Source organism: Ciona robusta, chromosome 11 (genome assembly GCF_009617815.1).
Source record: "Ciona robusta chromosome 11, ASM961781v2".
NCBI lineage: Eukaryota > Metazoa > Chordata > Ascidiacea > Phlebobranchia > Cionidae > Ciona > Ciona robusta.
Genome location: NC_143245.1, coordinates 8,658,063 through 8,685,722, shown reverse-complemented (window position 1 = coordinate 8,685,722; position 27,660 = coordinate 8,658,063). Strand labels below are relative to the sequence as shown.

The following is a 27,660-nucleotide window of genomic DNA, read 5'->3' as shown; positions in this document are numbered from 1 at the left end:
TTAGCTAAACAAATAAATGTAGACACATAAAAATAGTAGAACCGGTAGATAACATTACCTATGTTATGACTAGGGATGCACATTACAGAATTTCGAATCCGTGAAATATTTTTGTGTTTGTGGGACTTTCGAGAGTAAACGTTTCGCAACGTCTTTTTATAGCCTGCTATACGTTTCATGACGCAAAAACTACCCAATTTGATCATTTTACAGCTGATGATCCAACAAGGATGATATAAAAGAGTCAATAAACTGACTTTTGTATGTAAAATTAGTTTTTCCTATAAATATAAAAAGATTCGAAATTCTAGATTCGAAATAAAGTATTCTAGGATATCCTAGAATACCTAATTATTCTGTAATGTGCACCCCCAGCTATGACACAAAATCGAAATAACGTGTAAAAGGCGACAATGTAATTAAATTTCTATTGTACAACATAATATATTATCTCTATGAAATAGGTGATTGTGACGTAATGAATTGTAGCGGTGTCTTTGTGACGTCATAGTCGGCAGCAGGACGCATGTAAACAAACGTCCTCCGTAAACCCCACAGTTGTTTGGTGTTTATCCTCAGATTCGTAGTTAGTTTTAATCATGCTGCTGGTTAGGTTGACAAATTACAATAAGTTAAATATATTCAAACGAACGTTTGGTCCAATAAGATGCTTGGCTGGTTTCAGCGGGAGCGGAAGTTCTCAACAAAATCCATCTAGCGTTAAAAAGTCTTCCATGCTATCTGTTGGTTTGTTGAATAAACAATGTGTCCGACGGCAGATGCCGGGTCCCAGCTCAGTGGTGGGTGGGGGGGCCTCCGTGGAATTGGGGTCAAAGAAATTGTTAAAGTTTATGTCGTCCTACATCTGGCCCAAAGATAATTCCTTAGTTCGAAGACGAGTTGTTTTGTCACTATCATTGTTGGTGAGCGCAAAACTATTAAACGTCCAAGTTCCGTTCCTGTTCAAGTACGCGGTGGATGCGTTAAGTGAAGTTGGATTGAACACAAGCACCACGAGCGCTGCCGTGTTTTCATCTGTGTTTTGCCTCATACTCGCATATGGGGGTGCCAGGATGACGACAGCTTTGTTTAACGAATTGCGTGATGCAGTATTTGCGAGGGTCGCGCAACGGTCGATACGAAATATTGCCCGCCAATTATTCGCTCACCTTCACAACCTTGACCTTAAGTTTCATCTTAGCCGACAAACTGGGGCCGTATCGAAAGCAGTGGACCGTGGAACTCGGGGAATCAACTTCCTTTTTCGTGCGCTTGTGTTTAACATCGTACCAACCATATTTGAGGTCTCGTTGGTTAGTTCGATCCTTTGGTATAAATGTGGAGGTCAGTTTGCATTTGTTACCCTGGCAACCATAGCGAGCTATGCAACATGGACACTTGGTGTTACAGCGTGGAGGACAAAATATCGAATTCAAATGAACAAATCCGACAACCAGATGGGGAACTTGGCTGTGGATTCGCTGCTAAATTATGAAACCGTGAAATATTTTAACAACGAAAATTTTGAAGTGCAAAGATACGACAAATGTTTAGCAAATTATGAAGAAGCAAATATTAAAACCAACATGTCGCTTGCGTTGTTAAACTTTGGACAACAATTCATATTTAGCGCCGGTTTAACAGCTATAATGTTTCTTGCCGCTCAAGGTATTCAAACGGGCAGTTTAACAGTTGGTGATCTGGTGATGGTTAACGGACTTTTGTTTCAACTTTCAGTCCCCTTAAATTTCCTCGGTTCGGTTTATCGTGACATCAAGCAATCATTGATTGACATGCAATCCATGTTCAGTTTGATGGAACAAAAAGTTTCCATCACCAACCTTCCACAAGCCCCCATGATTGATCTACAACCCAACGATGTTTCAATCAAGTTTGAAAACGTTTCCTTTGGTTACACGGGCGACAAACTAATTCTTAACGACCTTAATTTCGCTGTCGAGCCCGGACAAAGTATTGGCATTGTGGGTGGAAGCGGCAGTGGGAAATCGACAATCGTCAGGTTGTTATATCGTTTCTATGATCCTGCATCAGGTCGAATATTAATCGGTGACAACGATATTAAACAAGTCAACCTTGAAAGTATGCGGCAACATATTGGTATTGTACCACAAGATACCGTGTTATTTCATGATACAATTTATCATAATATATCATACGGAAACCTTAAAGCAAGTGAAGCTGAGATAATTGAAGCAGCCAAGATGGCCGACGTCCATCATTCAATCCTCAACATGCCCCATGGTTACAAGACCCATGTGGGTGAACGGGGGTTGAAACTTTCAGGGGGTGAAAAACAACGGATCGCGATCGCTCGAGCGATTCTTAAGAACCCGACGCTGGTTGTTTACGATGAAGCGACTTCGTCATTAGACTCGATCACAGAAGAAAACATCCTGAGTGCGATCAGGCGCGTCACACAAACCAAAACGGCGATATTTATCGCGCATAGATTGTCCACGGTCATGGCTTGCGACGAGATTTATGTTTTGGCCGAGGGGAAAGTATCAGAGCGTGGAACGCATCAACAATTATTGAGCGATAAAAACTCATTGTATTACGAACTATGGAAAAGTCAAAACAAAATTGTCGGTTAAAGTTGTTTTTAAAGTTTTATGCAGTTCATCTATGCATGATTTTATAATGATTGTAAAAATAAATAGTTAACTTAACATTGATAGGAAGAATAGCGATTGTGACATAATAGATTATTGATGTACGTTGGTTCATTGCAAAGAATTTTAATTACAAGGTGGAATATATTTTATGTTGTTGACTTCGTTAAAAAATAAAACATTTTTATTTAGAAAAGATTTTGGATTTGTGGGGAATTTTGCCATGTTGCGGTCGAGTGCAAGTGACAAAGGTTTTGTTATGACATCACAATGTTAATTGTTATAACAAACAATGGTTGCAGATGAAAAGCGGAAATTGGAATGTGATGTCATAATCGACCCTAAACGAACAAAGCTTGAAGTTGAAAAAGTTGAAAAAAAATTGAATCATTCGTTTCGATCGAAACAAAAGTTACCGATCCACATGCGATACGCAAAGCAACCTCTATTTCAAAACAAAGACATTTTCAAAGAAACCGAATATTATTTTGAGAATGGTTTTCGTAAAGTTCATCCGTATTATTTTGACTTCAATACTTTTTGCAAAGGTGAGTCGTGGTTGGTGTTGAATGTTGGTGTTGAATGTTGATGTTAATTGTTGGTTTATAGGTCGTTGGTTGGGAAAGACACTACGCGAGGTTTACACCACAGAGTTTAGTTTGTACCCAATCGAACATTACGAACGCGCAGTTTTGGAGGGTGGGGTTAAAGTTAACTTGAAACCAGTTGTTTCATTGGACGTTAAACTTCGCGATAATGATATGATATCCGCCAGGTAACCTTGGTTTATATGGATTGTTGTTCGTTCATTAATTTCCCATATTTATAGGTTACATCGCCACGAAGCTCCTGTGCTCGACACCAAAGTTGAAATAATTGAAGACAATTCAAAGTATGTGGTTGTAAACAAACCATCGAGTATTCCCATTCACCCATGCGGAAGGTTTAGGAATAATTCCCTGGTTTATATTTTAGCAAAGGTTGGTTGCTATGGTTGATTTTGTGAGATATTAATATTATATCCCAGGACCTTGGATACCAAGGTTTGCTTGGTTGCCACAGAATTGATAGACTTACTTCAGGAATCGTCATTTTTGGGAAAACTAAAAATATTGCCCACAAAGTGGCCAAAGAAATATCGGAAAGAAAGGTTTGAACCAAAATATTTATCTTTATATATTCACATATTTATCGTTGCAGGTGGAAAAACAATATGTTTGCAAGGTAGTTGGGGAGTTCCCCAGTACCGATATTGTTTGCAACGAACCCGTAAGTTTGTTCAATCGTAAACTTGGTTACGCTGTGGCTTGGAAGGTAGAGGGGGTGGTGGGTAAGGAAGCAAGCACGTGGTTCACAAGGATGTCGTACGACGGGACAAACAGTGTGGTTTTGTGCAAACCTAAGACAGGTTGGATGTTTCTTTGGGTCGTTAACTTTTATCAACAAGTTGATTTCAGGTCGAACACATCAGATCCGAGTCCATCTTCAATATCTTGGCTTTCCGATAATAAACGACCCGATATACAACCATCCTGCGTGGGGGGAGGAGAGGTTCAAAGTGGGCCGGTGCACGAGGGGGTTGGGGGAAGTGGTCGATCAAATATCAAAACAATTCCTTCAAACGAAGGATGAACAAAAGCAAATAATGAAAGAAAGTTTGGCAAGCATGAGCGAGGCTCCGGCTGTTGATGGTGATCGATACGCTCCGTCGTGCGTTGAATGTATCAAACCACTACCCGACCCTAACCCGCAATCCTTGTTTATTTATTTGCATGCGCTCAGTTACAAAGGGCCAGATTGGGAGTTTAAAACAAACATGCCTGCATGGGCAAACTGACTGCGGTAATATACATCACGTTTGCTGCTGCTTGGAAATTCAATCACGTTTTTATTGAATGAATGCAAAGATACAAAAGCCGCCCCAAAAAATTCGAATAAAATTCTTTTTTTAAAGTTTTATTGCACGAACACTTCTCAGTTTCTCCATTTAATTTCCTGCCAAATATATCAATGTTTGTTGCAGATATATTGTTTCTATGACAAACATAAACACACCAAATTATCATCCAAATACAAACCTAACCACCCATGTATATAAATGTATAAAACTTTTAATTTAATAAAACAATCCACCACGAACCTGTGACCTAACATTGTTGGTCAGATATTGCCGCATATGTTGGTTGGATTGTGGAATTTGATCCAAATACGACATAAGTTGTTGTCGATCTCGTAGATGAATAATTGTCTGTTAAACATAATGTTAATATTAACCAACCCAATCAACCAAAACATACAAACATCAATCGCAACTTTGTGACATTTTAATCGAACCGACAGCTCCAACCTCTTGTCCACGCTTTCAACCTCAGCACAATATTTCGCCAACGCCTGTAACAACAACGTTACCTAAACTTAGATAACCCACATAAACATCTTACATCAGGGGGCGCAAGGTTCTTGCTCAACACGTCAACCACTTTATCAAACCCAATGTTCGCGTGAAGCCGAGAATTCCTGAACAACGTTCGCGGCGTCGTAAGAAGGTTTTCCAAATCCCTCCACCTGTCATGGGGGCAAACCAAAGTTATTGCAAATCAAAGTTGTTGCAAACCAAAGTTATTGCAAACCAAAGTTAATGCAAACCAAAGTTATTGCAAACCAAAGTTATTGCAAACCAAAGTAGTTGCAAACCAAAGTTGTTGCAAACCAAAGTTGTTGCAAACCGAAGTTGTTGCAAACCGAAGTTATTGCAAACCAAAGTTATTACAAACCAAAGTTGTTGCAAACCAAAGTAGTGACAAACCTTCTCATTTTACAAAGCGCAGCGATCGCTGTGAAAACAAATTGTTTTTCCGCGATTTTGTGTTCGTTCCTCAATGAAGTTGGACTGCTCAGTAAACCCTGCATGGATTTTATCAGCAAAAAGTAAAAACATAAATATTGGTTTGGTACCTCTGCTTCACCCCAGTGGTAGTAACAGAAGTAATACAAAGTTGTGACGACAGATTTATGGGTGATGCATTCCTTTCTTGGGTGGGACTTGAACACGGGTACTTGACCACTAGCTTGTGATGCTTTGTCCCCATCATCAACAACAGATTGTCGTCGCATTAACGAGATTTGTTCCTGAATTGCAGACGTTTCGTTTGCCAACCGGATGTCAGAGTCAAAATAATATCTGCAGCAAAATATAGGTTGTTTATACTTCAACAAACATGGCCATTCTATGTTTACTTGATGCAGTCCTTGAGACCTGATGCACGAATCTCAGGTGTGGTTGACGACGTATTGGTTAAACATTGGCGATACTTTAACACGGCAGCTTCCTCTGTGAGCCCGATAGCGCTCAATGTTTCGTGCAATTCATCAACTTCCCCAGCTGCTCGTAGATAAGCGCAGTAGTGATCCACCGCTGCACCTCGACGCATTAATTCCTTGCTAAATAAATCTGGTGAATATATTTCCAACTTTATAATTGGTTGACACAATGTAGTAGATAAATGTATACAAAGCAAAACCTAAACAACGACCTCTTTTTAAAGTGTCTCTCATAAACAACGTGGCAGCAACAATCGCGTTCCCATCAAAACGCTCGATGGCAGCATCGAGTAACGAACATTTATCCTCTTTGGATTTGTACAACTCCAATAAACAAGCTTCACCAACCTGGAATATTATTTCTATCAACGCATGACATTCCATTCACTCACACTAACCATTATTCTGCGTAAAGTGTCCGACTTTGAAGGCGCCACGGCACGATCACGTTTTGCTTGTGTCAATTGTCGCCGCAAAGTTGCAACCTCCGACTCAAGTTTAACGATGTCCGTTGTCGTTGGGCTGTTCTTCTTGTCGTTTACAACTAAATTTAATTTATTTTTCATCCAAACATAAATTATAACTGATCGGTAGAGTAAGCCACATGCAACTAATTGTTTTGGCTGTCAGGAAAATATAACACACGGTAATATATAACACCCTCCACCCCAATGTTAACCCCCCTCCCATGTTAACCCCCCGTTAACCCCACAATGTTAACCCCCCGTTAACCCCACAATGTTAACCCCCCCGTGTTAATCCTTCCATGTTAATCCCCCCCAATGTTAACCCCCCTCCAGTGTTAACCCCCTCCAGTGTTAACCCCCCCCAATGTTAACCCCCCTCCAGTGTTAACCCCCCACAAACCATCCGTAATTGAACGAGTATCCGGCGTTGGTCGTGGTTGGTCGAGTTTCGTTGTCGTTGAGTTGTAAGCTTTACGTGGTGTGTACCGCGCTGATGTGACATGCGTGCCATGGACTGGTGCCGTAGCCTGCGTGCCATGAACCGAGGCCGTTGGTTGGCTTTTAATATTGGGTTGTGACTTGGAGCTGCCAAGTAAATGTTACAACTCCCATCAGTTTGTAATCAACAATAATTAACACCAACCTAACAGAAGTGTTCGTTCCATCCCATGTTATAACATCGATGCTATCTTCATTCTCTTCATCGTCGTTGAAATTAAACGGAGACAAAACACTGCTGTTCCAATAAACTTCATCGCTAACTGTTGCTGTCGTCTAAACAAAGTTTTTTATTTAACCAAGAATTTCAACAACGACGTAATCAAGTTATATTTAAACTGTGGACATGGTTTTGCGGTCAAATAACACAAAACTACTAAAATTACCAGATTTATTTAACGTTGACATTAACAACCTAAGTGGTTGCTAGTGTTGCACAGTTTCTTTATATACTTTGAGTTTTAGAAGAGCCCATTAAATTTTAGTCGAGTAACTCAGACTAATAGGAAAAGCAGTCCTACCTTTTTCCTCGCCGAAGCCATTTAATTCAACAACCAACTTTAAATTTTCACAACAACAAACATATCGTATACTATTTCTATGAAAGTGCATAGTTGTTTTACCTTTTCTATGGCTCTGGTTTTACCTGCCACGCCACACGCCACGCGCCACGCGTTTTTTGTTAAAAGTTGTATTTAAATTAATAAAAAATGTATTTTTGTTGATTAACTCTGTGGTAATTTATCAATATTTTCCCAACGCATGAAACGTCAAGCATGATCCGTGGCGTGGCGTTGCGTGGCAAAGGTCACACACGTCCACAAAGGTGGCAGCATTGGGATTCGAGTCCGCTCCCTCTTGTTGTTGTTGTGTAAGCGTTGTAACCACTATAGCGGTGGATGTTTTATTAGTACCCTATATGTTATAACCCTGTCAAATATTTTATCCTCAAATTAAAAGGTAGATTGCAGTTACTGCAGTTAAAAATGAGATTCCGATTTATTTTTCTGTCTTTCCTGTTTCTTCAAGTTTCTTGTTCACGATTGACTAAAAGAGATGAAGCCGACGATTCATCACGTGTTTTGACAACAACATCAACTAAATCAACAACAACAACCATAGTACCCATGATCCAATCAACAAATACTATCCCCTCAACAACATTAACGACAACCATTTCACCGCCCACAATCAAGGTATCAATTCCAACAACAACAACTGAATCAACAACAACAACAACAACTGAATCAACAACAACAACAACAACTGAGCCAACAACAACAACTGAGCCAACAACAACAACTGAGTCAACAACAACAACAACTGAGCCAACAACAACAACTGAACTAACAACAACAACTAAACCAACAACAACAGAATTAACAACAACATCAACTGAACCAACAACACCAACTGAAACAACAACAACTGAGGCAACAACAAAAACTGAATCAAAAATAACATCAACTGAGCCAACAACAACAACTGAGCCAACAACAACAACAACAACTGAACCAACAACAACAACTGAACCAACAACAACAGCTGAACCAACAACAACAACTGAATCAACAGCATCAACTGAACCAACAACAACAACTGAATCAACAACAACAACTGAATCAACAACAACATCAACTGAACCAGCAACAACAGCTGAACCAACAACAACAACTGAATCAACAACATCAACTGAACCAACAACAACTGAAGCAACAACGCAATCAACGGTAGAAACTGCCACCGCCTTGATACTTAAACCTGTATTAGTGACATCACAAAAACAAGATGAAATCGACGAACAATCAAAAAATCGGTACCCTTGAAAAACTTATTTTGATTTTATAAAAATTATTTTTGTTTTCAGACATCGACCAGCTGTTGGGGACGGTCCGACTGTGGCAATTACAACAACAAAATTGTTAACAACCAAAATGTCAACGACCAAATCAACAACAAAACAGCCAAGTACACCAACAACAATCGAAGGTACGAATTTATTACAAACTTAAACAAATATTTTCCAACCTTTGTTTTGCAGACTCTGTGATAAACGAAGCAAAGATTTTGTTGGTAACAATATTTGCAATTCAGTTTGGATTAAAATTATGGCCAACTATATTTATTTAGGAACGATTTGGGACGGGCACCTCAGCAGCAATCGTCCTCGTTGTGTTCGTTGCTATTATCTTGGTGATGTTTTGTTTGTGTAAATGTTGCAGGAAGTCGAAATATGCACTGCTTAAACAAAGGATGCTGAGGGTAAGTTTGACTGATTTGAATCTTTTTCATTAAACATTTTGTTTCATTATAGCTGGAAGTCGACAGCGAAATACACAACGTACGTTTTGCATGAAAATGTCGTCTTGTATAGTTTAGTTGAACAACTTCATATATTTCGCTGACTTAAATCATTTTACTTTTTAGGATTACGGACGAGAAAAAGATTTTTTGCTGACGGAGAAAGGGGTAAGTGTATTGTGACATCATATTGGAATTAATTATAACATCATAATATCCAGGGGGGATACAAGAGCGACCGACTTACTTTACTCGATCAAAGTTCCGAAGATGAATTCTAACTTTGCACTGTTTACTCCTAGTTTAGTTTTAATGCAAATAGCAATTGTGTTTTATTTATAATTATGTTGCAGCCTGTGTCGAACTGCCGCCGTATATATCGTTGTTTAATTATTACACGTAGCAGCAAATACACTTTTCTTCACAAAATGTTGAATAAATAATTTTATTTTTAAACACAATTGCACTGAAACACCACAGTAAGCTAAGACGAAGGTTCGGTTCGTAAAATTCCTTGTAATATATTTCCCTCCGTTGATTTAGTAAGGGGGGTGAATGTGGGTAACGTTGGTGCGACGGGGTGCATAAGTTGATGGGGGGAGGATGGGGTGTAGGGGTTGTACCTTCCGGCCACCGTCGATCGGTCACCTACAGCAGGCACTAAACATGAAAACAATATATTCTCTATCTTGCATTATGACATCACAAACCTTGAGCAGCGAGTTTACGTTGCGACAACTTTAGTCGCGCTTCAGTGGCCATGGCCGACGCTGGTAGTTCCGCATGATTGGACGAGGATTCCGTCTCCAAAAATTTAACAAACATTTGCGAGAACGACTGAAAGTTAAATATTTAAATTTGAATACTCGAGTCATATCGGTGGTGTAAAGCAGACTCAAGAACAAACCTCGTTTAAATCCGCACTTTCTACTTTGGGCGGGGTTCGTTTCCACGACAACCAATCACCCCAACTTTTCCGGGGGTTGATTTGGTTTTCCTCCTCCTAGATTTAAAGATTAATTAACATGACGATTAATATGGACCAATAACAAATGTTACAACAACAATACCTTGGAAAAGCCGAGCACCGAGACAATGAGTCGCATAACATCCGATTGCTTGTGCGATGTCGTCCCAAAATATCCAACCAACAAATTCTTTACAAGTTGCCTATTATACATAAACATATTATAATTTTTCACATAAACATCTTATAAAACACTTACTTATCAACCATACCCTCGTTGGCCGATTGAACGGAATGCATCGCGTCTTGTAGTTGATCCAACTGGAATTGTTTCTCCGATACTGTATGTGAATGTATGGGTTAAAGTTATGGGTGGGGGTGTATGGGTTAAAGTTATGGGTGGGGGTGTATGGGTTAAAGTTATGGGTGGGGGTGTATGGGTTAAAGTTATGGGTGGGGGTGTATGGGTTAAAGTTATGGGTGGGGGTGTATGGGTTAAAGTTATGGGTGGGGGTGTATGGGTTAAAGTTATGGGTGGGGGTGTGTGGGTTAAAGTTATGGGTGGGGGTGTATGGGTTAAAGTTATGGGTGGGGGTGTATGGGTTAAAGTTATGGGTGGGGGTGTATGGGTTAAAGTTATGGGTGGGGGTGTATGGGTTAAAGTTTGGGTGGGGGTGTATGAGTTAAAGTTATGGGTGGGGGTGTATGGGTTAAAGTTATGGGTGGGGGTGTATGGGTTAAAGTTGACCTACAATAATGTTTAACTTTGAAGTGAGTCGTTCCCGAAATATAATGCACAAGGATATGATTGGAGGTTTTTGGACCAATCAGTTCCTAATGCAGTAAATCACGACAACTATAATACGCTGAGTCGTTAAACCCTTAGTCAGCAAAATCCCATCTTGCCCCGTGATGATTATGACATCACAGATTGCCAGCTGAGATTAAGCAGGCTCGAGTAACGTAGATTGTAATGTCATAATACAACTGATGATGTCATTTTAAAAGTGATGATGTCATCAATGTTTCGTTAAACCTCTACAAACATTTGTGATGTCATAATGATGTCACAGTTGCCTGCAGAGATTACACGACTCATGAAATCACTGATGCGCGAAGTAACCAATCAAGCGTTACCCAATTGTTTAAGTTGCGAAATGTGAATTTCCTTTGTTTCAAGCTGTTCGTTTAACCGCGACGCGGTCACCAAAGCTTCGTTCGCCGCTCCGAGTTTCAACTGAAAATGTTTAATGTATTTAACAGTGCGTTTAACACATTATGGCATCACAATAATCACCTTCAAGTCACAGACAAGCTTTGTGAGGTCGTTAGTTTCACTTTCCTTTAATTCAAGCTGTTGGTTAATCTTTGCGACACGCGCAGCAAAGGTTTCCGATTCTTCGCGTTGCATGCGTTCAGCAGCCGTTTGTAGTTGTTGCAACGCTGTGGCATACCGAGTGCTCTGCTCGCTCAGTAACTAAACATAGAACTTATTAACCTCCTTAACTCCAACCCCCCATCCACACCCCCAACCCCCATCCACACCCCTAACCCCCCATCCACACCCCTAACCCCCCATCCACACCCCAACCCACCATCCACACCCCTAACCGCACCTGGCATTGTCGCGTGACATTATCCCGTTGCTTCGTTAACCCCTCCTTCTCCCCGCCCAATATTTCGATAATTTGTTCCATCTCAGCCACCCTCTCGACCAGGTGGGCCATCTTACCCCCTAGTTCTTCCTCATTATCTTTGCTCAACAGCGCCTCTTGTGTGTAAACTTCCTCCACCTGCCGTGTCAAGATTCATATTTTAGTTTTGTATATAACCCATATATAGTGGTGTTATAACCCATATATAGTGGTGTTATAACCCATATATAGTGGTGTTATAACCCATATATAGTGGTGTTATAACCCATATATAGTGGTGTTATAACCCATATATAGTGAACCCACTTTAATAAGATGTTCCCTCAACCTCATTAACTCCGATTGTAATTTAATTTCTTTGTCGCGTAACAATCGAGATTCTTCATTCGCTCGTTGCAACTCAAAACGTTGTTGTTTCAATGTTAATGATATCTGTAAACACATTATGACATCACACATTATGACATCACACATGATGCCATCACCCATTATGACATCACACACCTCATCCTTCTGATGCTTAGCTTTAATTAAATCATCGTTCGTTCGATCCAACATCGACATTAAGTCACGAGTTTCGTTGTCTTTACCCTGCGCGTTGCGTCAACAATAAATATAATACGTTTATGTAATAAACCGCCCCAACGTACTTGTTGGTTCTGTTCAAGATACTCGTTCAACGTCGAAACCTTTTCCCTCAGCATTTTAACCTCGTATTCCTTCTCTTTCAACATTATTGACATTTTCGAAGAATTTTCCTTTAAAGAAAAATATTAAACATCACCAACAACCCCCCTAACCCAACAACCCCCCACCCCTAACCCAACAACCTCCCCAATCCCCTAACCTAACCCCCCGAATACTTACAACCAGGAGCTCGTTTTCAACTTTTTTCTCGCTTTCAATTTTCTCACAACTTTTAACACGTTGTCGCAAATATTTCGTTTCATTTGAAGTTTCGGAAACCTGGATAATATGACATCACTATTACATCATCAATATGACATACCACCATTAAATTATGACTTCACACCATTATATTATGACATCACACCATTATGACATCACATACCTGTTCTCTAAGATTTTCTACAGAATGTTTTAAAATCGAAATCTCTCCAATGCTTTGTTTCTTCTCGTTCTTTAAAGTTTCAGTTTCAGCGAGTTTCGCTTCGAGTTGGTTCGTTAGTTCGCCAACCTGTGTTAACAACTGGATGAGTCAAATCTCCCATGAATACTTTTCCCCACAAACCTTAGTTTCTAGCTGATCAATTATTGCCATATGTTCCTGAATCACCAAATCTTTCTGCAACAACGATTGTTGTTTCTTCTCGATGATTCCCGCCCAATCCTCGTCAGATCTTCCATTAGGTGGCACCACACCATCAGCTTCAAACTTCAAACTCAATCGATCCTTGAATTCCTGTGGGCGAGATCATGGGTTAACGCACGCACGGGTTGTATGTTGTACAACGTACGCACGGGTTGTATGTTGTACAACGCACGCACGGGTTGTATGTTGTACAACGCACGCATTGGTTGTATGTTGTACAACGCACGCATTGGTTGTATGTTGTACAACGCACGCACGGGTTGTATGTTGTACAACGCACGCACGGGTTGTATGTTGTACAGCGCATGCACGGGTTGTATGTTGTACAACGTACGCACGGGTTGTATGTTGTACAACGTACGCACGGGTTGTATGTTGTACAACGTACGCACGGGTTGTATGTTGTACAGCGCATGCACGGGTTGTATGTTGTACAACGCACGCACGGGTTGTATGTTGTACAACGCACGCACGGGTTGTATGTTGTACAACGCACGCACGGGTTGTATGTTGTACAACGCACGCACGGGTTGTATGTTGTACAACGCACGCACGGGTTGTATGTTGTACAACGCACGCACGGGTTGTATGTTGTACAACGCACGCACGGGTTGTATGTTGTACAACGCACGCACGGGTTGTATGTTGTACAACGCACGCACGGGTTGTATGTTGTACAACGCACGCACGGGTTGTATTTATTACACTTTCCTGTTTACCTGCAAATGATTGACAGATTCCTTAAACCCAACCAACTCTCGTTGAATCGTCCCCAACTTTAACTCAAGCTGTTCGTAATCGTGGACGACATTGCCATAATTTATTTGGAGCCGTGAGTTTTCCGTGGCATCATGTTCCAACGAAGCCGTGGCTTCTCGAAGGTTGTCGCTCATCTTTAGCACCTCCGTGTGTTTGCTGTTCACTAGTGACACCAAGTGGTCGCGTTCCGATAAAAGTTGACGAACCTAGATATGATGTCATAATACTATCTATGATGTCATATTACCATCTATGATGTCATATTACCATCTATGATGTCATATTACCATCCATGATGTCATAATACTATCTATGATGTCATATTACCATCTATGATGTCATAATACCATCTATGATGTCATAATACCATCTATGATGTCATATTACCATCTATGATGTCATAATACCATCTATGATGTCATATTACCATCCATGATGTCATAATACCATCCATGATGTCATATTAACATATTTACCTGCCCAGTCAATACTTCACGGTCTCGTAACAAAGTTTGGACTCGTTTGCTTGAAATATTTTCCCCTGTGTCGTTGTTCGATGACTCTGCAAGAATATTAATCGTCACAAACAAGTTTCACCCCACTTCCCCACCCCCTATATAACCCCCCACCCCTTATATAACCCCCCACCCCCTATATAACCCCCCACACCCCCTATATAACCCCACACCCCTATATAACCCCCACACCCCCTATATAACCCCCACACCCCCTATATAACCCCACACCCCTATATAACCCCCACACCCCCTATATAACCCCCACCCCCTATATAACCCCCACACCCTATATAACCCCCACCCCCTATATAACCCCCCAGCCCCTATATAACCCCACACCCCCTATATAACCCCCACCCCCTATATAACCCCCACACCCCCTATATAACCCCCCACCCCCTATATAACCCCCACACCCCCATATAACCCCACACCCCCTATATAACCCCCACACCCCCTATATAACCCCACACCCCTATATAACCCCCCACCCCTATATAACCCCACACCCCTATATAACCCCTACACCCCTATATAACCCCCACACCCCCTATATAACCCCTACACCCCTATATAACCCCCACACCCCCTATATAACCCCCACCCCCTATATAACCCCCACACCCCCTGTATAACCCCCACCCCCTATATAACCCCCACCCCCTGTATAACCCCCCACCCCCTATATAACCCCCACCCCCTATATAACCCCCACACCCCCTGTATAACCCCCCACCCCCTATATAACCCCCACCCTATATAACCCCCCACCCCCTATATAACCCCCCACCCCTATATAACCCCCACACCCCCTGTATAACCCCCCACCCCCTATATAACCCCCACCCCTATATAACCCCCACCCCTATAAACCCCCAGCCCCTATATAACCCCCACACCCCCTATATAACCCCCACACCCCTATATAACCCCCACACCCCCATATAACCCCCACCCCCTATATAACCCCCACACCCCCTATATAACCCACACCCCCTATATAACCCCCACACCCCCTATATAACCCCCACACTCCCTATATAACCCCCACGCCCTATATAACCCCCACACCCCTATATAACCCCTACACCCCCTATATAACCCCACACCCCCTATATAACCCCCACACCCCCTATATAACCCCCTCCCCCTATATAACCCTCACACCCCCTATATAACCCCCCCCCCTATATAACCCCTCACACCCCCTATATAACCCCACACCCCCTATATAACCCCCACACCCCCTATATAACCCCACACTCCCTATATAACCCCCACACCCCCTATATAACCCCCACACCCCCTATATAACCCCCCCCCTATATAACCCCCACAACCCCTATATAACCCCCACACCCCCTATATAACCCCACAACCCCTATATAACCCCCCACACCCCTATATAACCCCCCACACCCCTATATAACCCCCACAACCCCTATATAACCCCACCAACCCACCACTATCGTGTTGTAGCTGCAACACTTCATTCAACGTCTCACACTTTTGCCGCCACGACATGATCTCTAGATCTTTATCGCTGATGAGCTTCGAAAGTTTTGTGACGGCTTCCTTCGTCATGTTGGGGTCGTAACCTTCGTACCGTGACAACAACTCACGATTCTCTGCTTGCGTCTGTATGGAGGGCATAATCAATTATAATAAACAAACAAACAAATATTACCTTAGCCAAAGCACTTTTCTCGGCAGCGATAACGTCAATAAATTTATGTTTCTCGTCCTTAAGTTGGCGATTCTCACGAGTTTTTTCCGAAATAACGGCAAGCATTTGTTCTTTCTCGTCTTTTAACTTTTGTACCTCATCCTCACACGGTGGCGCTAAACACAACATCGTTACTACATCACTACGGCAACAAACATCTAATATTTTTCACAACTTACTTTCCTTTAATGAGGTTTCTTGCAAAATTTTTATCACATCATCCCTCTCTGTAGAAACAAAGATTAATAACTTACAATCAACCTATACACCCCAACCCCCCTAACCCCAAAAACCCCCAACCCCTTAACCCACAAAACACCCTCAACCCACCTCTAATAAGTTGCAACAAGCAGCCAACATCTTCTTTACCCAACTCCCCTTTTTCGAACCCGCTCAAATCCCGGGTTTCAATTTCTTCCAACATTCTTCCTACTTCAGGGGAACCACCCATGTACAACGAGGGAACATGATTCGGAAAACCTTGCGGTCTCGATTCTGCTGAGTCATTAAAGTTTACCTTTGCGTTTTCGATAAAATGTTGGTCCCTCGCATCACTGAGATCGTTCCTCGTTTGCCCCAATTGGTCCCTCGCATCACTGAGATCGTTCTTCGTTTGCCCCAATTGGTCCCTCGCATCACTGAGATCGTTCCTCGTTTGGCCCAATTGGTCCCTCGCATCACTGAGATCGTTCTTCGTTTGCCCCAATTGATCCCTCGCATCACTGAGATCGTTCTTCGTTTGCCCCAATTGATCCCTCGCATCACTGAGATCGTTCTTCGTTTGCCCCAATTGGTCCCTCGCATCACTGAGATCGTTCTTCGTTTGCCCCAATTGGTCCCTCGCATCACTGAGATCGTTCTTCGTTTGCCCAATTGATCCCTCGCATCACTGAGATCGTTCTTCGTTTGCCCCAATTGGTCCCTCGCATCACTGAGATCGTTCCTCGTTTGCCCCAATTGGTCCCTCGCATCACTGAGATCGTTCTTCGTTTGCCCCAATTGATCCCTCGCATCACTGAGATCGTTCTTCGTTTGCCCCAATTGGTCCCTCGCATCACTGAGATCGTCCTTCGTTTGCCCCAATTGGTCCCTCGCATCACTGAGATCGTTCTTCGTTTGTCCCAATTGGTCTCTCGCATCACTGGGATCGTTCTTCGTTTGCCCCAATTGATCCCTCGCATCACTGAGATCGTTCCTCGTTTGCCCCAATTGGTCTCTCGCATCACTGAGATCGTTCTTCGTTTGCCCCAATTGGTCCCTCGCATCACTGGGATCGTTCTTCGTTTGCCCCAATTGGTCCCTCGCATCACTGAGATCGTTCTTCGTTTGCCCCAATTGGTCTCTCGCATCACTGAGATCGTTCCTCGTTTGCCCCAATTGGTCCCTCGCATCACTGAGATCGTTCTTCGTTTGTCCCAATTGGTCCCTCGCATCACTGAGATCGTTCTTCGTTTGTCCCAATTGGTCCCTCGCATCACTGAGATCGTTCCTCGTTTGCCCCAATTGGTCTCTCGCATCACTGAGATCGTTCTTCGTTTGTCCCAATTGGTCTCTCGCATCACTGAGATCGTTCTTCGTTTGCCCCAATTGGTCTCTCGCATCACTGAGATCGTTCCTCGTTTGCCCCAATTGGTCCCTCGCATCACTGAGATCGTTCTTCGTTTGCCCCAATTGGTCTCTCGCATCACTGAGATCGTTCCTCGTTTGCCCCAATTGGTCCCTCGCATCACTGAGATCGTTCTTCGTATGCCCCAATTGGTCCCTCGCATCACTGAGATCGTTCTTCGTTTGTCCCAATTGGTCCCTCGCATCACTGAGATCGTTCTTCGTTTGTCCCAATTGGTCCCTCGCATCACTGAGATCGTTCTTCGTTTGCCCCAATTGGTCCCTCGCATCACTGAGATCGTTCTTCGTTTGCCCCAATTGGTCTCTCGCATCACTGAGATCGTTCTTCGTTTGCCCCAATTGGTCTCTCGCATCACTGAGATCGTTCTTCGTTTGCCCCAATTGATCCCTCGCATCACTGGGATCGTTCCTCGTTTGCCCCAATTGGTCCCTCGCATCACTGAGATCGTTCTTCGTTTGTCCCAATTGGTCCCTCGCATCACTGAGATCGTTCCTCGTTTGCCCCAATTGGTCCCTCGCATCACTGAGATCGTTCTTCGTTTGCCCCAATTGGTCCCTCGCATCACTGAGATCGTTCTTCGTTTGCCCCAATTGATCCCTCGCATCACTGAGATCGTTCCTCGTTTGCCCCAATTGGTCTCTCGCATCACTGAGATCGTTCTTCGTTTGCCCCAATTGGTCTCTCGCATCACTGAGATCGTTCTTCGTTTGCCCCAATTGGTCTCTCGCATCACTGAGATCGTTCCTCGTTTGCCCCAATTGGTCTCTCGCATCACTGAGATCGTTCTTCGTTTGCCCCAATTGGTCCCTCGCATCACTGAGATCGTTCCTCGTTTGCCCCAATTGGTCCCTCGCATCACTGAGATCGTCCTTCGTTTGCCCCAATTGGTCCCTCGCATCACTGAGATCGTTCTTCGTTTGCCCCAATTGGTCTCTCGCATCATCCCTCTCCAACCTCCTTATTTTCGCAGCCATCTCCTCCGCGAGCATAGCTTGTTCATCCCTCTCAAACCTCATGGTTTGAAGATCATCTTCCATCTTCACCTTTGCATCACGTAGCGACACAACTTCAGCTTCAAGGATCCCAACCTCCTCCTCCTTGCTCCCCACCATTTTCACCCACTCTTCTTGAGCAACCCTCAACTCCTCCACCTTCCCCATAGTAATCCTCTGCTCCTCCTCCAACCTCCTCCTCCTTCCCTCCACCTCCTCCATCCTCCCAAGGGCACCATCCAATTCCCTCATATGCTCCTCCACTTGCTCCTCCATCACTTCAACAAAATGTTGGTTCTCGCGCTCGAGTTGAGAAATCTTCTCCGTCATCCCAAGAATGTTCATTTTCTCGATTTTTAAACTTTCAACTTTTGCCGCCAACTTTAAATTGTCCTCCTGTAAAACAACAACTTCAACCCAAATTTATAGAATTCATAGAAAACACCCTGTTTTGTTTCTATAATAAGTAAAAACTTTACAAAATATTTACTTAATCTCCCCACACCCCACACCCCACCAACCTCTAACCCCCCAACTTGTTGTTTACTCAAGTGAAGTTGATTCACAAGTTCGTTTCGAATATTCAATATTTCTTCCATTTCCATCTGATGTTGTGAATCCAACACTTCGATACTTTCTTCCAGTTCGTTCCTTTCATCTCTGTAATGCATTCAATGCAATGTAAACAAACCAACCAATAATAATACACACAATATTCCAACTTACAAAACTTTTCCAAACTTTTTAGATTTTTCAGCAAAATTTTCTTCCAGGATTTTTTTTTGAGAAATAACTTCCTCTAGATGGAGCTCAAGAGCAATTAATTTCTCTGCCAACAAAATAAACAATTTACAAGAACAACAACAACAGCGCATTCAAAATGGATAAACCGGCATAACGATTGTTCACTTGAACCACTTCAATTATAAACCAACCTTTGCTTTCAACGACCGTGGATTTCAATTTATCTTCGAGATTCTTTATCGTGGTTTGCAATTGTTCCTGAGGATTGATGTTGCTGTTTATATATTACACAACAACAACAACAACAACAACAACAACAACTAACTTTTTCTTCCATAAGTTGAAGCTCAGATTCTTTCAGCTCCCCCAACAAAGCTTCAACGGGTCGTTGTTCACTCGCTGTTTCAACGCCATTGTTGTCGTTGGTTACCACAACAGACTTCAAGGATTCCCCAGCATTAATATCATCGTTCGTTGCATCCTGTACATGGTACACGCATGGTGTATATAAACTGCATATTACACACACACACACAACCCACCACCCCAATCTCTGATCGATATCTCTCCAACATCTTTTGCAACGATTCCTTTTCAATCTCCCAATCGTGCTGAACTTGTTCGTATTGCGCAATCTCTAACTCATAGTCGGCAACCTGGAACAATACAAAGTTACATTCTTCATAAGCGGGCACAAGGTGTATGAAACAGAACACTCGTGTTATAACGACTGTTGTTGCCCCGCCATGCGAGGATAAATAAGTTACATACGTGGTAACTCGTAAGCGGGCACGAGGTGTATGAAACAGAACACCCGTATTATAACGACTTTCGTTGCCCCGCCATGCGAGGATAAATAAGTTACATACATGGTAACTCATAAGCGGGCACAAGGTGTATGAAACAGAACACTCGTGTTATAACGACTGTTGTTGCCCCGCCATGCGAGGATAAATAAGTTTCATTCATCTATTGGTACAACCCCCCCAACCCCCACCTGCTCCTGCAACGCTTGCAACGTTAGTGACATCGCACCCCCCATGGGGGATTCCCCCTTCACCGGCGAACTTTCATGAACAGGAGACATCGTGTGGTCAAAACTGTAAATTTACCCTTTATTAAATTTACCGAAACAGAAAAAAAAACAATATTTTCAAGTCAAACAACGTCCCCACCTTTGTTTATGTTGCAGTGTTTCCAGTTGTTTCACAATATCATCAACATTATCTCCAGGTTCAACACTTGGCAACACTGTACGTAAACCTCGCACCAAATCATCTAATTTATCGGCCTTTAACTTTAACCCCTCCATCCCCCCACCCTCCAAATCTTGAATTTTCTTTTTCTGGACCTGAAACACTTAATATCAGCACATCCATTGCACGGCTGGCTTCACCAAACCATAGATATCCCTTCGAATATAATAACAATGATCAAATCAATTAACAGCAAAACAACGGTCGTTAACACACTCAGGATAAATTAAAGATTTGGTTAAAAGCTTGGCTGCGACTCATTGTGGGTCGCAGGTTGTAATTCAAAGGAAAGTTGAAACCTGTAATTGCCGATTGCGCAATCCAAGTTTACGTTTCGTTTCGTTCAATTCAGTCGTTAACCTCTCTACTGACTCCAAGTGGTGAGTATCTACGGTGGATGAATTACGAAGAAGCTCGATCTAATCATAAAAATAATATTAATTACCATGGATACATTATAATTAACATAAAAACATTATAATTACCTCATTTTTATACTTTCGAATCTGCGTTTCATAATTTTCATGAATTGTCACCAACTCGTGCTCGTCCCAACCAACTTCCTACAAATGAAGCTTTATCATCCGAACAACACTGATAAACCACCTGACCCACTTTAAACACTTAACACAATAATTATCTGGTTTCAAACTATCCATACACACAAGTGGATGCTGTGACATTATTCCACATGTTCACCAAGCACCCTATCAACCAGGTGCATACGCGTCAATTGTATCCATTGTTGACACAATTGCCACTCCACCACCCAACCACCCGGATGTTACTTACTTTAACTTCATCTGCGCCATCCGTACCAACTTCCCCCAACCTGTGTGCCATCTTACCCCCTCCAAGCTTTGGTAATACTTGGTCGTCGCCGCGCATCGCACCAATGACGTCATCATTGTCACAAACATCCCGTATGACGTCACAGTCATCGATTGTTTGATTAAAAAAATTAAGATTTTTCTGTAGAAACATAAAGAACGTTAAACAGGTTGCAACCCAACATTATCCACAACGATCTAATTTCAACCTTTATGTTTCACCGACTCCACCACGCGCCCCTTCCGTCGCGCAACGTTGCGTTGGTAACACAGAAGCAAACCAAGATAAATTTGTTTGTTCAGCGCGATGGACGAGATTGGAAACTTTTTCGCCCGTTTTTCAATTGTTTTGTTTCTTTTTTTCTCCCACTCCTCCCCCCTTAAGTACCCCTTCGCTCCATAAGTGTTCTGTTTCGTCACAACTCGAAAAAAGCGCGAAATAGTTGAGGTGCCAACCCCATATAGACGATAGATAGGCGGGTCTGGTCAGCATCATATTTATCACAAAGCCGACCCCGGTTTCCTAAGTCTGCAACAAACTGACTCATGCTCCAACATTAAAATGTTTATCAAACATTTATATTTTAATTTATTACAACGTCACGCAATACCTGTTTATTCAACTGACGTAACCACCACTCGCCCAACAAACAACACCAAATATTTCGACGCAAAAGATTTAATTTAATGACGTAACAATAGTGTTTGCTTACGACAATAAAAGTTAATCAATCGTAACAATGGACACATTATCTACATAATTATGACGTCTCTAATGATCGCTACACATTGTGACGTGTCAATATCGTATGTGACGTAACACAGCACGAGTGTTCTTACATCCGGGTTACATCCGGGATGCACTCGCGGTTCCAACCCATCCAATATGTTTCAAAGTTTCGCAAAAATCGAGATGGATCGACATACATTTTGACGTCACAATGTCTATTGTTGCGCAACACACGAGACAATGGAGGCTTCTATCGTTACCGCGTCAACTCGACGTGTTAACAGTTCCAATTAAGCGTCATAATAAAAATACAATGGAAGTTTTACTTGGTGTTACTATCACCCATTCGTGACGTCACAATAGCATTGTTACGTACAATGAAACAAACAATGAGACATCTTTTGTTTCATTTTTTGTAAAAGTCGTTTTCCCGCCAAAATTTAAAAATAAACTCGTCACTGATTGGCTGAAATACAAATCAACGTAACAGACAAACATAAAATCATTAAAGTTAATCCATTGTGACGTAACAATGCTTGCGTCTGCTGCATCGCGATGTTTAATACATTTGACAAACAACAAACACACAGACACATATATTACACAAAACGTTGTTTGTATGCTTATGGTACACACGCACATATCAACTAAATATATTCACATACAAACACATTAACACACAAAACAACGCACAAAAACACCAACACACAATATATATACACAAATATGCAGCAACAAAACCCATGAATAAAACAACCAATTCATTACTCCTTACTGCCACCTAACATTGATATCATTTGCACGAAATCCACCACTAGCAGTGCTACATAAACAAGCCAACTTTTATAAGTTCCACCAAAATATTTTTACAAAAAAAAATAATATAAAAAAAATAATATAAATCCTGAAACCGCGCACCTCGTGCACCTCGTGCACTGAGTGCACTGAGTGTCGTCTCCACGCAAGCTACTTATTAACCAAGTAAATAAATAACCTCCATATTTAAACTGTTGCATTTGTTTACACTCAATAACTCACATGTTTGCTCACGGCACATAATCGCAACAAGTTTAGATCAAACAGATAAAACAAGAACAATAATTTTGTGGTCGCATTATACCATGGTAGCAACATCGAGGGTATCGTTGCAAACGTCCATAGGTTGCAAGCAAACAAAACTACTTTGGTATAATTTTACTAAATTACAAACATAATTGTAATAGTTGATAATATTTGTTGTAATAAACATTTGAGCTGTGCCTATTGTTTACATCTGGATGAATAAAAGCAACAAATGATTGAACCTCTAGCACCCCAACTCCCCATGTTTACAAACAAACAGTTTTTGATTTATGTGGCTCAGTAGTCCGACGTTTTAACTGAACCAAAAGATACGGAATTAAATCTTTAAAACTGATGGCATAGGTATGTATCCTTGGACAAGACACATAGATATTGCATCCAACCCAGTGGTCATTTAGGTTGCATCCAACCCAGTGGTCATTTAGGTTGCATCACTCTTGGCTTAATGGGCAAACTCTTGCTTGAACCCCCCGTCCAAGTTGAACCACCACAATATTAAGCAACCAATTAATATAAAAACCTAATACTGGCCAACAGAAGATGTCACTGTTTCAATAATGCAAGACACAACTTAATTCCCCCCCCCTCGCAAACTCCCAACCCCCCCCCCCAAACTCACATTATGCGAAACAACACCCCTCCTCCCCAACTCCGCCCGGTAATCTTCAAGTTGTTCGTTCAACGTCGATATTCGTTGTAGATGATTAGCGATCTAAACATAAAGTTGAAATTAAATGTCAAAAAAACAACAACAAAAACCCCATCATCAACAACCCCATCAACAAAAACCCCATCAACAACAACCCCATCATCAACAACAAAAACCCCATCATCAACAACCCCATCAACAACAACCCCATCATCAACAACCCCATCAACAACCCCATCATCAACAACCCCATCAACAACAACCCCATCATCAACAACCCCATCAACAACAACAACCCCATCAACAACAACAACCCCATCATCAACAACAACCCCATCAACAACAACAACCCCATCATCAACAACCCTATCAACAACAACCCCATCAACAACAACCCAATCAACAATCCCATCATCAACAACCCCATCAAATACAACCCCATCAACAACCCAATCAACAACAACCCTATCAAATACAACCCGATCAACAACCCCATCAACAACAACGACCCCATCATGAACAACAACCCCATCAACAACAACAACCCCATCAACAACAACGACCCGATCATCAACAACAACCCCATCAACAACAACAACCCCATCAACAACAACCCCAACCTCGACATCTTTTACTTTCAACGAGGATTCAACGTCGAGCAATTTGATTCGCAAACTTTTGGTTTCTTCTCGAAAATCTAAGAACAAACAAATCTTCGATTTGAATGAAGCACAAACTATATGAAAAGTTACAACAACACAACATATGTACGTATTTCAACTCAAACGCTTGGGTTTAAAAACTAAAACCATCTTCTAGGATGTCACAATTTAAAATAACTAATATTAAGCCTCCCCCGGGCCACACCCACCTGCCACGCCCCCCTCCTCTCCATCCTCATCGGCCAAAACTTCTTTCGTGAAGTTCGATAATTGGCCCCCAAGTTGTCCAGTTATTGATGAAAGTTGGTTAAAACTGTTGTTTAGCCCCCCAATCCAAGACATCTATGTACAAGTGTCCACACTTTAATCATATTATTCCAATTTGTAATTTCAATTGAAAGTTGTGAATTAAGTATAACAACAACAACAAATAAAGAAGTTCAGATTAAAATATCAAATATTTAGATTAGACATGTTTATAAACAGGAATAAACTTTAGAGTTGTTTGAAACCTAATCTCCGTTTGTGATTACTTCCTCTTTGTGCTCTTTCAGTACTTCATCTAACTTTAGTTCATTTTTATAAGTGGAGAAAAAGTTTTTAATTTGTGCGACACTTTTAGTGCCGATGGTGCCAGCGATTGATTCGTAATTTTGTCCAAACTTCCGAACAGCTTTAACAGCGAGCAGCAACTCTGTGTTCGTCCAACCATCAACAACCTGTTCATCACTTTGTTCGACCAGGTCTCCCTCCCTGATATCAAACTGCCCGCATTCTTGCTTTAACGACTGGACCTGCCTTTTTATCGCAACAATATTTTCCTCCAGTGTGGAAATGTAATCATGGGGACTTCCCGGGTGTTCCCCTAACGTAGTGATGTCATCAACCGACAAGTCAATCCCCTTCGGCAACTTGTGTTTCACCTCAATCGTGTCTTCCACAATCCTCATCTTATCGTCATTATCCTCGTACTCTCCGAGATCCATCCCCTCCCCATCGCTACCATCACCACCCTTGCCGCCTTTAACTCCTGCATGCTTATCCATTAATGATGTCTTTAGTCTAGAGTTCTTCCAAATGTAATAATGTTTAACAAGTTGTCCCATTTCTTTATCAGGAACTAACTGTTGGATTTTGCGAAAATTTTTTCCATGGAAATTATAGGCTTGTTCAAACAATACTTTATCCTCAGCTGACCACTCGTCAGGCATCGGTGTGAAGTTTTGCATATCACTCAACGACTTGGAGACGTCATGTTTGTGCCAGAACAACATCCCAAGGGCTTGTTCTGTGTTATACTGATGTTTTACTTTGGCCGCTTCACAAAATTCATTCAATTCATGATCGGACAAACCTTCACTTGGACACCATATAAGGATTCCTTCTTTGGAATGTGGAAGTTGTTTCCCGACGATTTCATCCACAGGAGGAACTTTCGCTTGATACATCTCTCCGACCCGCATCCGGACTTGAGGTTCCTCGTCTAAACTGCCATCACTCACGAAACCGTCCACTCCATTATTCGGCTTCCCCATCATGGAGACGTGGCTGTTTGTCGTGGCCGTTGTAGCCCCGCAAGTTAAAGTTGAAAGCATGACCTTAAACTAACTACCATCTAACCCTAACCGCTGAAGATAAATAACAGTCTAACTCTAAACAATAAGCAAATAATAATATAGATTATTAAATTTCATTTTCTCTAACTCAACGTTGGACTTGTTACGTCATACTGGCAATTGTGACGCATAAACATAATATAACTTCACGCGCGACTATTAGGGAAGACAGTTGAACATTCTTGTTAAAAATATTTTTGTCAAAATTTAACTGTCAACCATTTTGTTCATGTTCGTGGTCGAGCCTTGCGCCTACCTCTGGGTTCGAGGCTCGATGCTGCCACCATTGTGAGAGTATGTGGCTAACGCACAGAAATAAAAAAGAATAGAACGCGCATCTTTAATGTCGGCAAAGGAGAGAACACGATACACTGTCTCTCTTTCGCGGGTCGTTCCCGTTTACTATTGTAGTCAATGGAATCGACGGCGTTTTATGTAGTTATTTTTTCGTTTTTTGACTTAATTGAAAGTTATAGGGTAAAACAACTATTTTCTAATATTTATATATTTCAAACAAACCGTTTGTTATAAATTTTTAATTAAATTTATTAAATATTAAATTTCTCAAAGAAGTGGTAAACTGTAAGCGTTAACCTACCAAACAACTAAACTTGCCTAATAAACTTGAATAGTTGGTGTAGTTTTTAAAATAAACAGCTAAAACCTCCCAAAAATACTATGCGTCTGTCTTTTACAATGGAGTCCAAGCGAAATCGGGACGGAGTTGGCGGTCACGTGAATAGAAGAAAGAATATATCACGGTTTTGGGAAGTTGCGCGTTCTACTCTTTTTTTATTTCTGTGGGCTAACGGCAATTGCTCCAACCTAGTGGTCAATATTGGGTTGTCCGAATTATCAGCCAAGCGTTAAAACGATCACCCACAAAGTTACATACGTGGTAACTTGTAAGCGGGCACGAGGTGTATGAAACAGAACACCCGTGTTATAACGACTGTCGTTGCCCCGCCATGCGAGGATAAATAAGTTACATACGTGGTAACTCGTAAGCGGGCACGAGGTGTATGAAACAGAACATCCGTGTTATAACGACTGTCGTTTCCTGCCACGCGAGGATAAAGTAAGTTACATTATTCGAGTAACAGAAGTCCAATAATGTGTTCATGCCCAACACAGCACATAACAACCCCGGGCATCAATATGAAACAACAAGCTCAATCATATTCCATTGTTGTTAGTGTTGAATGTCGTGGGGAAGTTTTGGAAATCATGATATACTAACTAACTAACATAGAGGGTTGTTTCTAAAGGTTTGCAACGTTTTAAAGAGATGAG

At 41.8% G+C, this 27,660-nt stretch overlaps 6 protein-coding genes across 11 annotated transcripts; 3 read left to right on the top strand and 3 right to left on the bottom strand.

The window, feature by feature from the left end:
• Positions 1-478: 478 nt before the first annotated feature.
• Positions 479-2,829, top strand: LOC149729184 (iron-sulfur clusters transporter ABCB7, mitochondrial-like). Its single transcript, XM_089888058.1, has one exon. It carries the CDS (start codon positions 600-602, stop codon positions 2,613-2,615), a length of 2,016 nt encoding a protein of 671 aa, XP_089744184.1. The 5' UTR covers positions 479-599; the 3' UTR covers positions 2,616-2,829.
• On the top strand, positions 2,629-4,772 carry LOC149729183 (pseudouridylate synthase RPUSD2-like). Of its 3 annotated transcripts, XM_089888072.1 has the most exons (8): positions 2,629-2,770; positions 2,826-2,884; positions 2,936-3,181; positions 3,243-3,408; positions 3,463-3,613; positions 3,661-3,783; positions 3,834-4,041; positions 4,091-4,592. In XM_089888072.1, exons 1-8 carry the CDS (start codon positions 2,733-2,735, stop codon positions 4,468-4,470), a joined length of 1,371 nt encoding a protein of 456 aa, XP_089744198.1. In that variant the 5' UTR covers positions 2,629-2,732; the 3' UTR covers positions 4,471-4,592. The 3 variants fall into 3 exon arrangements, with proteins under 3 accessions (XP_089744198.1, XP_089744197.1, XP_089744199.1); XM_089888071.1 differs by having other exon boundaries at positions 2,744-2,884; positions 4,091-4,772; XM_089888073.1 differs by lacking the exon at positions 3,661-3,783 and having other exon boundaries at positions 2,744-2,884.
• Positions 4,499-7,598, bottom strand: LOC149729182 (spermatogenesis-defective protein 39 homolog). The gene is made up of 12 exons (XM_089888069.1): positions 7,441-7,598; positions 7,065-7,195; positions 6,822-7,006; positions 6,353-6,498; positions 6,167-6,302; positions 5,871-6,084; positions 5,589-5,814; positions 5,440-5,537; positions 5,075-5,198; positions 4,935-5,024; positions 4,774-4,881; positions 4,499-4,628 (listed from the first exon to the last, which is right to left on the bottom strand). The coding sequence occupies exons 1-12, from the start codon at positions 7,459-7,461 to the stop codon at positions 4,608-4,610; spliced, it is 1,500 nt and encodes a 499-aa protein (XP_089744195.1). The 5' UTR covers positions 7,462-7,598; the 3' UTR covers positions 4,499-4,607.
• Positions 7,599-7,733: 135 nt separating this feature from the next.
• On the top strand, positions 7,734-9,681 carry LOC149729181 (uncharacterized). Of its 4 annotated transcripts, XM_089888078.1 has the most exons (7): positions 7,734-8,735; positions 8,787-8,908; positions 8,961-8,992; positions 9,050-9,181; positions 9,234-9,260; positions 9,347-9,388; positions 9,442-9,681. In XM_089888078.1, the coding sequence occupies exons 1-7, from the start codon at positions 7,906-7,908 to the stop codon at positions 9,499-9,501; spliced, it is 1,245 nt and encodes a 414-aa protein (XP_089744204.1). In that variant the 5' UTR covers positions 7,734-7,905; the 3' UTR covers positions 9,502-9,681. The 4 variants fall into 4 exon arrangements, 2 of the variants coding, with proteins under 2 accessions (XP_089744204.1, XP_089744205.1); XR_016386004.1 differs by lacking the exon at positions 9,234-9,260 and having other exon boundaries at positions 8,961-8,988; XR_016386005.1 differs by lacking the exon at positions 9,442-9,681 and having other exon boundaries at positions 8,961-8,988; positions 9,347-9,390.
• A 241-nt stretch (positions 9,682-9,922) lies between these two features.
• Positions 9,923-25,102, bottom strand: LOC149729180 (uncharacterized). The gene is given in 33 exon segments (XM_089888099.1): positions 9,923-10,057; positions 10,128-10,223; positions 10,291-10,390; positions 10,447-10,528; positions 11,325-11,424; positions 11,485-11,664; positions 11,804-11,980; positions 12,149-12,274; positions 12,347-12,433; positions 12,493-12,600; positions 12,710-12,808; positions 12,915-13,040; positions 13,095-13,265; positions 13,895-14,140; positions 14,411-14,496; positions 15,916-16,090; positions 16,140-16,294; positions 16,358-16,405; positions 16,509-16,697; positions 16,700-19,193; positions 19,319-19,457; positions 19,524-19,626; positions 19,733-19,799; positions 19,867-20,022; positions 20,084-20,197; positions 20,539-20,641; positions 20,717-20,892; positions 21,097-21,216; positions 21,283-21,360; positions 21,590-21,769; positions 24,060-24,152; positions 24,710-24,786; positions 24,961-25,102. Coding segments are annotated over 33 exon segments (6,519 nt in total). The 5' UTR covers positions 25,094-25,102.
• LOC149729179 (REST corepressor 1-like) lies at positions 25,093-26,432 on the bottom strand. The gene has a single exon (XM_089888082.1). It carries the CDS (start codon positions 26,344-26,346, stop codon positions 25,264-25,266), a length of 1,083 nt encoding a protein of 360 aa, XP_089744208.1. The 5' UTR covers positions 26,347-26,432; the 3' UTR covers positions 25,093-25,263.
• Between the last annotated feature and the right edge of the window lie 1,228 nt (positions 26,433-27,660).

What these genes read in the sequence shown, in the direction of transcription:
- LOC149729183 (XM_089888071.1), top strand. Translation starts at nt 2,785, where the DNA reads ATGTTGTTGACTTCGTTAAAAAATAAAACATTTTTATTTAGAAAAGAT. An exon ending in GTCGAGTGCAAGTGACAAAG is followed by an intron (nt 2,885 to 2,935) that starts GTTTTGTTATGA and finishes CAATGGTTGCAG; the next exon opens with ATGAAAAGCGGAAATTGGAA. An exon ending in TGGTTTATATTTTAGCAAAG is followed by an intron (nt 3,614 to 3,660) that starts GTTGGTTGCTAT and finishes ATTATATCCCAG; the next exon opens with GACCTTGGATACCAAGGTTT.
- LOC149729182 (XM_089888069.1), bottom strand. Translation starts at nt 7,461, where the DNA reads ATGGCTTCGGCGAGGAAAAAG. An exon ending in GGTCTCAAGGACTGCATCAA is followed by an intron (nt 5,815 to 5,870) that starts GTAAACATAGAA and finishes ATTTTGCTGCAG; the next exon opens with ATATTATTTTGACTCTGACA. An exon ending in AGAACCTTGCGCCCCCTGAT is followed by an intron (nt 5,025 to 5,074) that starts GTAAGATGTTTA and finishes TTGTTGTTACAG; the next exon opens with GCGTTGGCGAAATATTGTGC.
- LOC149729184 (XM_089888058.1), top strand. Translation starts at nt 600, where the DNA reads ATGCTGCTGGTTAGGTTGACAAATTACAATAAGTTAAATATATTCAAA.
- LOC149729181 (XM_089888078.1), top strand. Translation starts at nt 7,906, where the DNA reads ATGAGATTCCGATTTATTTTTCTGTCTTTCCTGTTTCTTCAAGTTTCT. An exon ending in TACACCAACAACAATCGAAG is followed by an intron (nt 8,909 to 8,960) that starts GTACGAATTTAT and finishes TTTGTTTTGCAG; the next exon opens with ACTCTGTGATAAACGAAGCA. An exon ending in ACGAAGCAAAGATTTTGTTG is followed by an intron (nt 8,993 to 9,049) that starts GTAACAATATTT and finishes ATATTTATTTAG; the next exon opens with GAACGATTTGGGACGGGCAC.
- LOC149729179 (XM_089888082.1), bottom strand. Translation starts at nt 26,346, where the DNA reads ATGCTTTCAACTTTAACTTGCGGGGCTACAACGGCCACGACAAACAGC.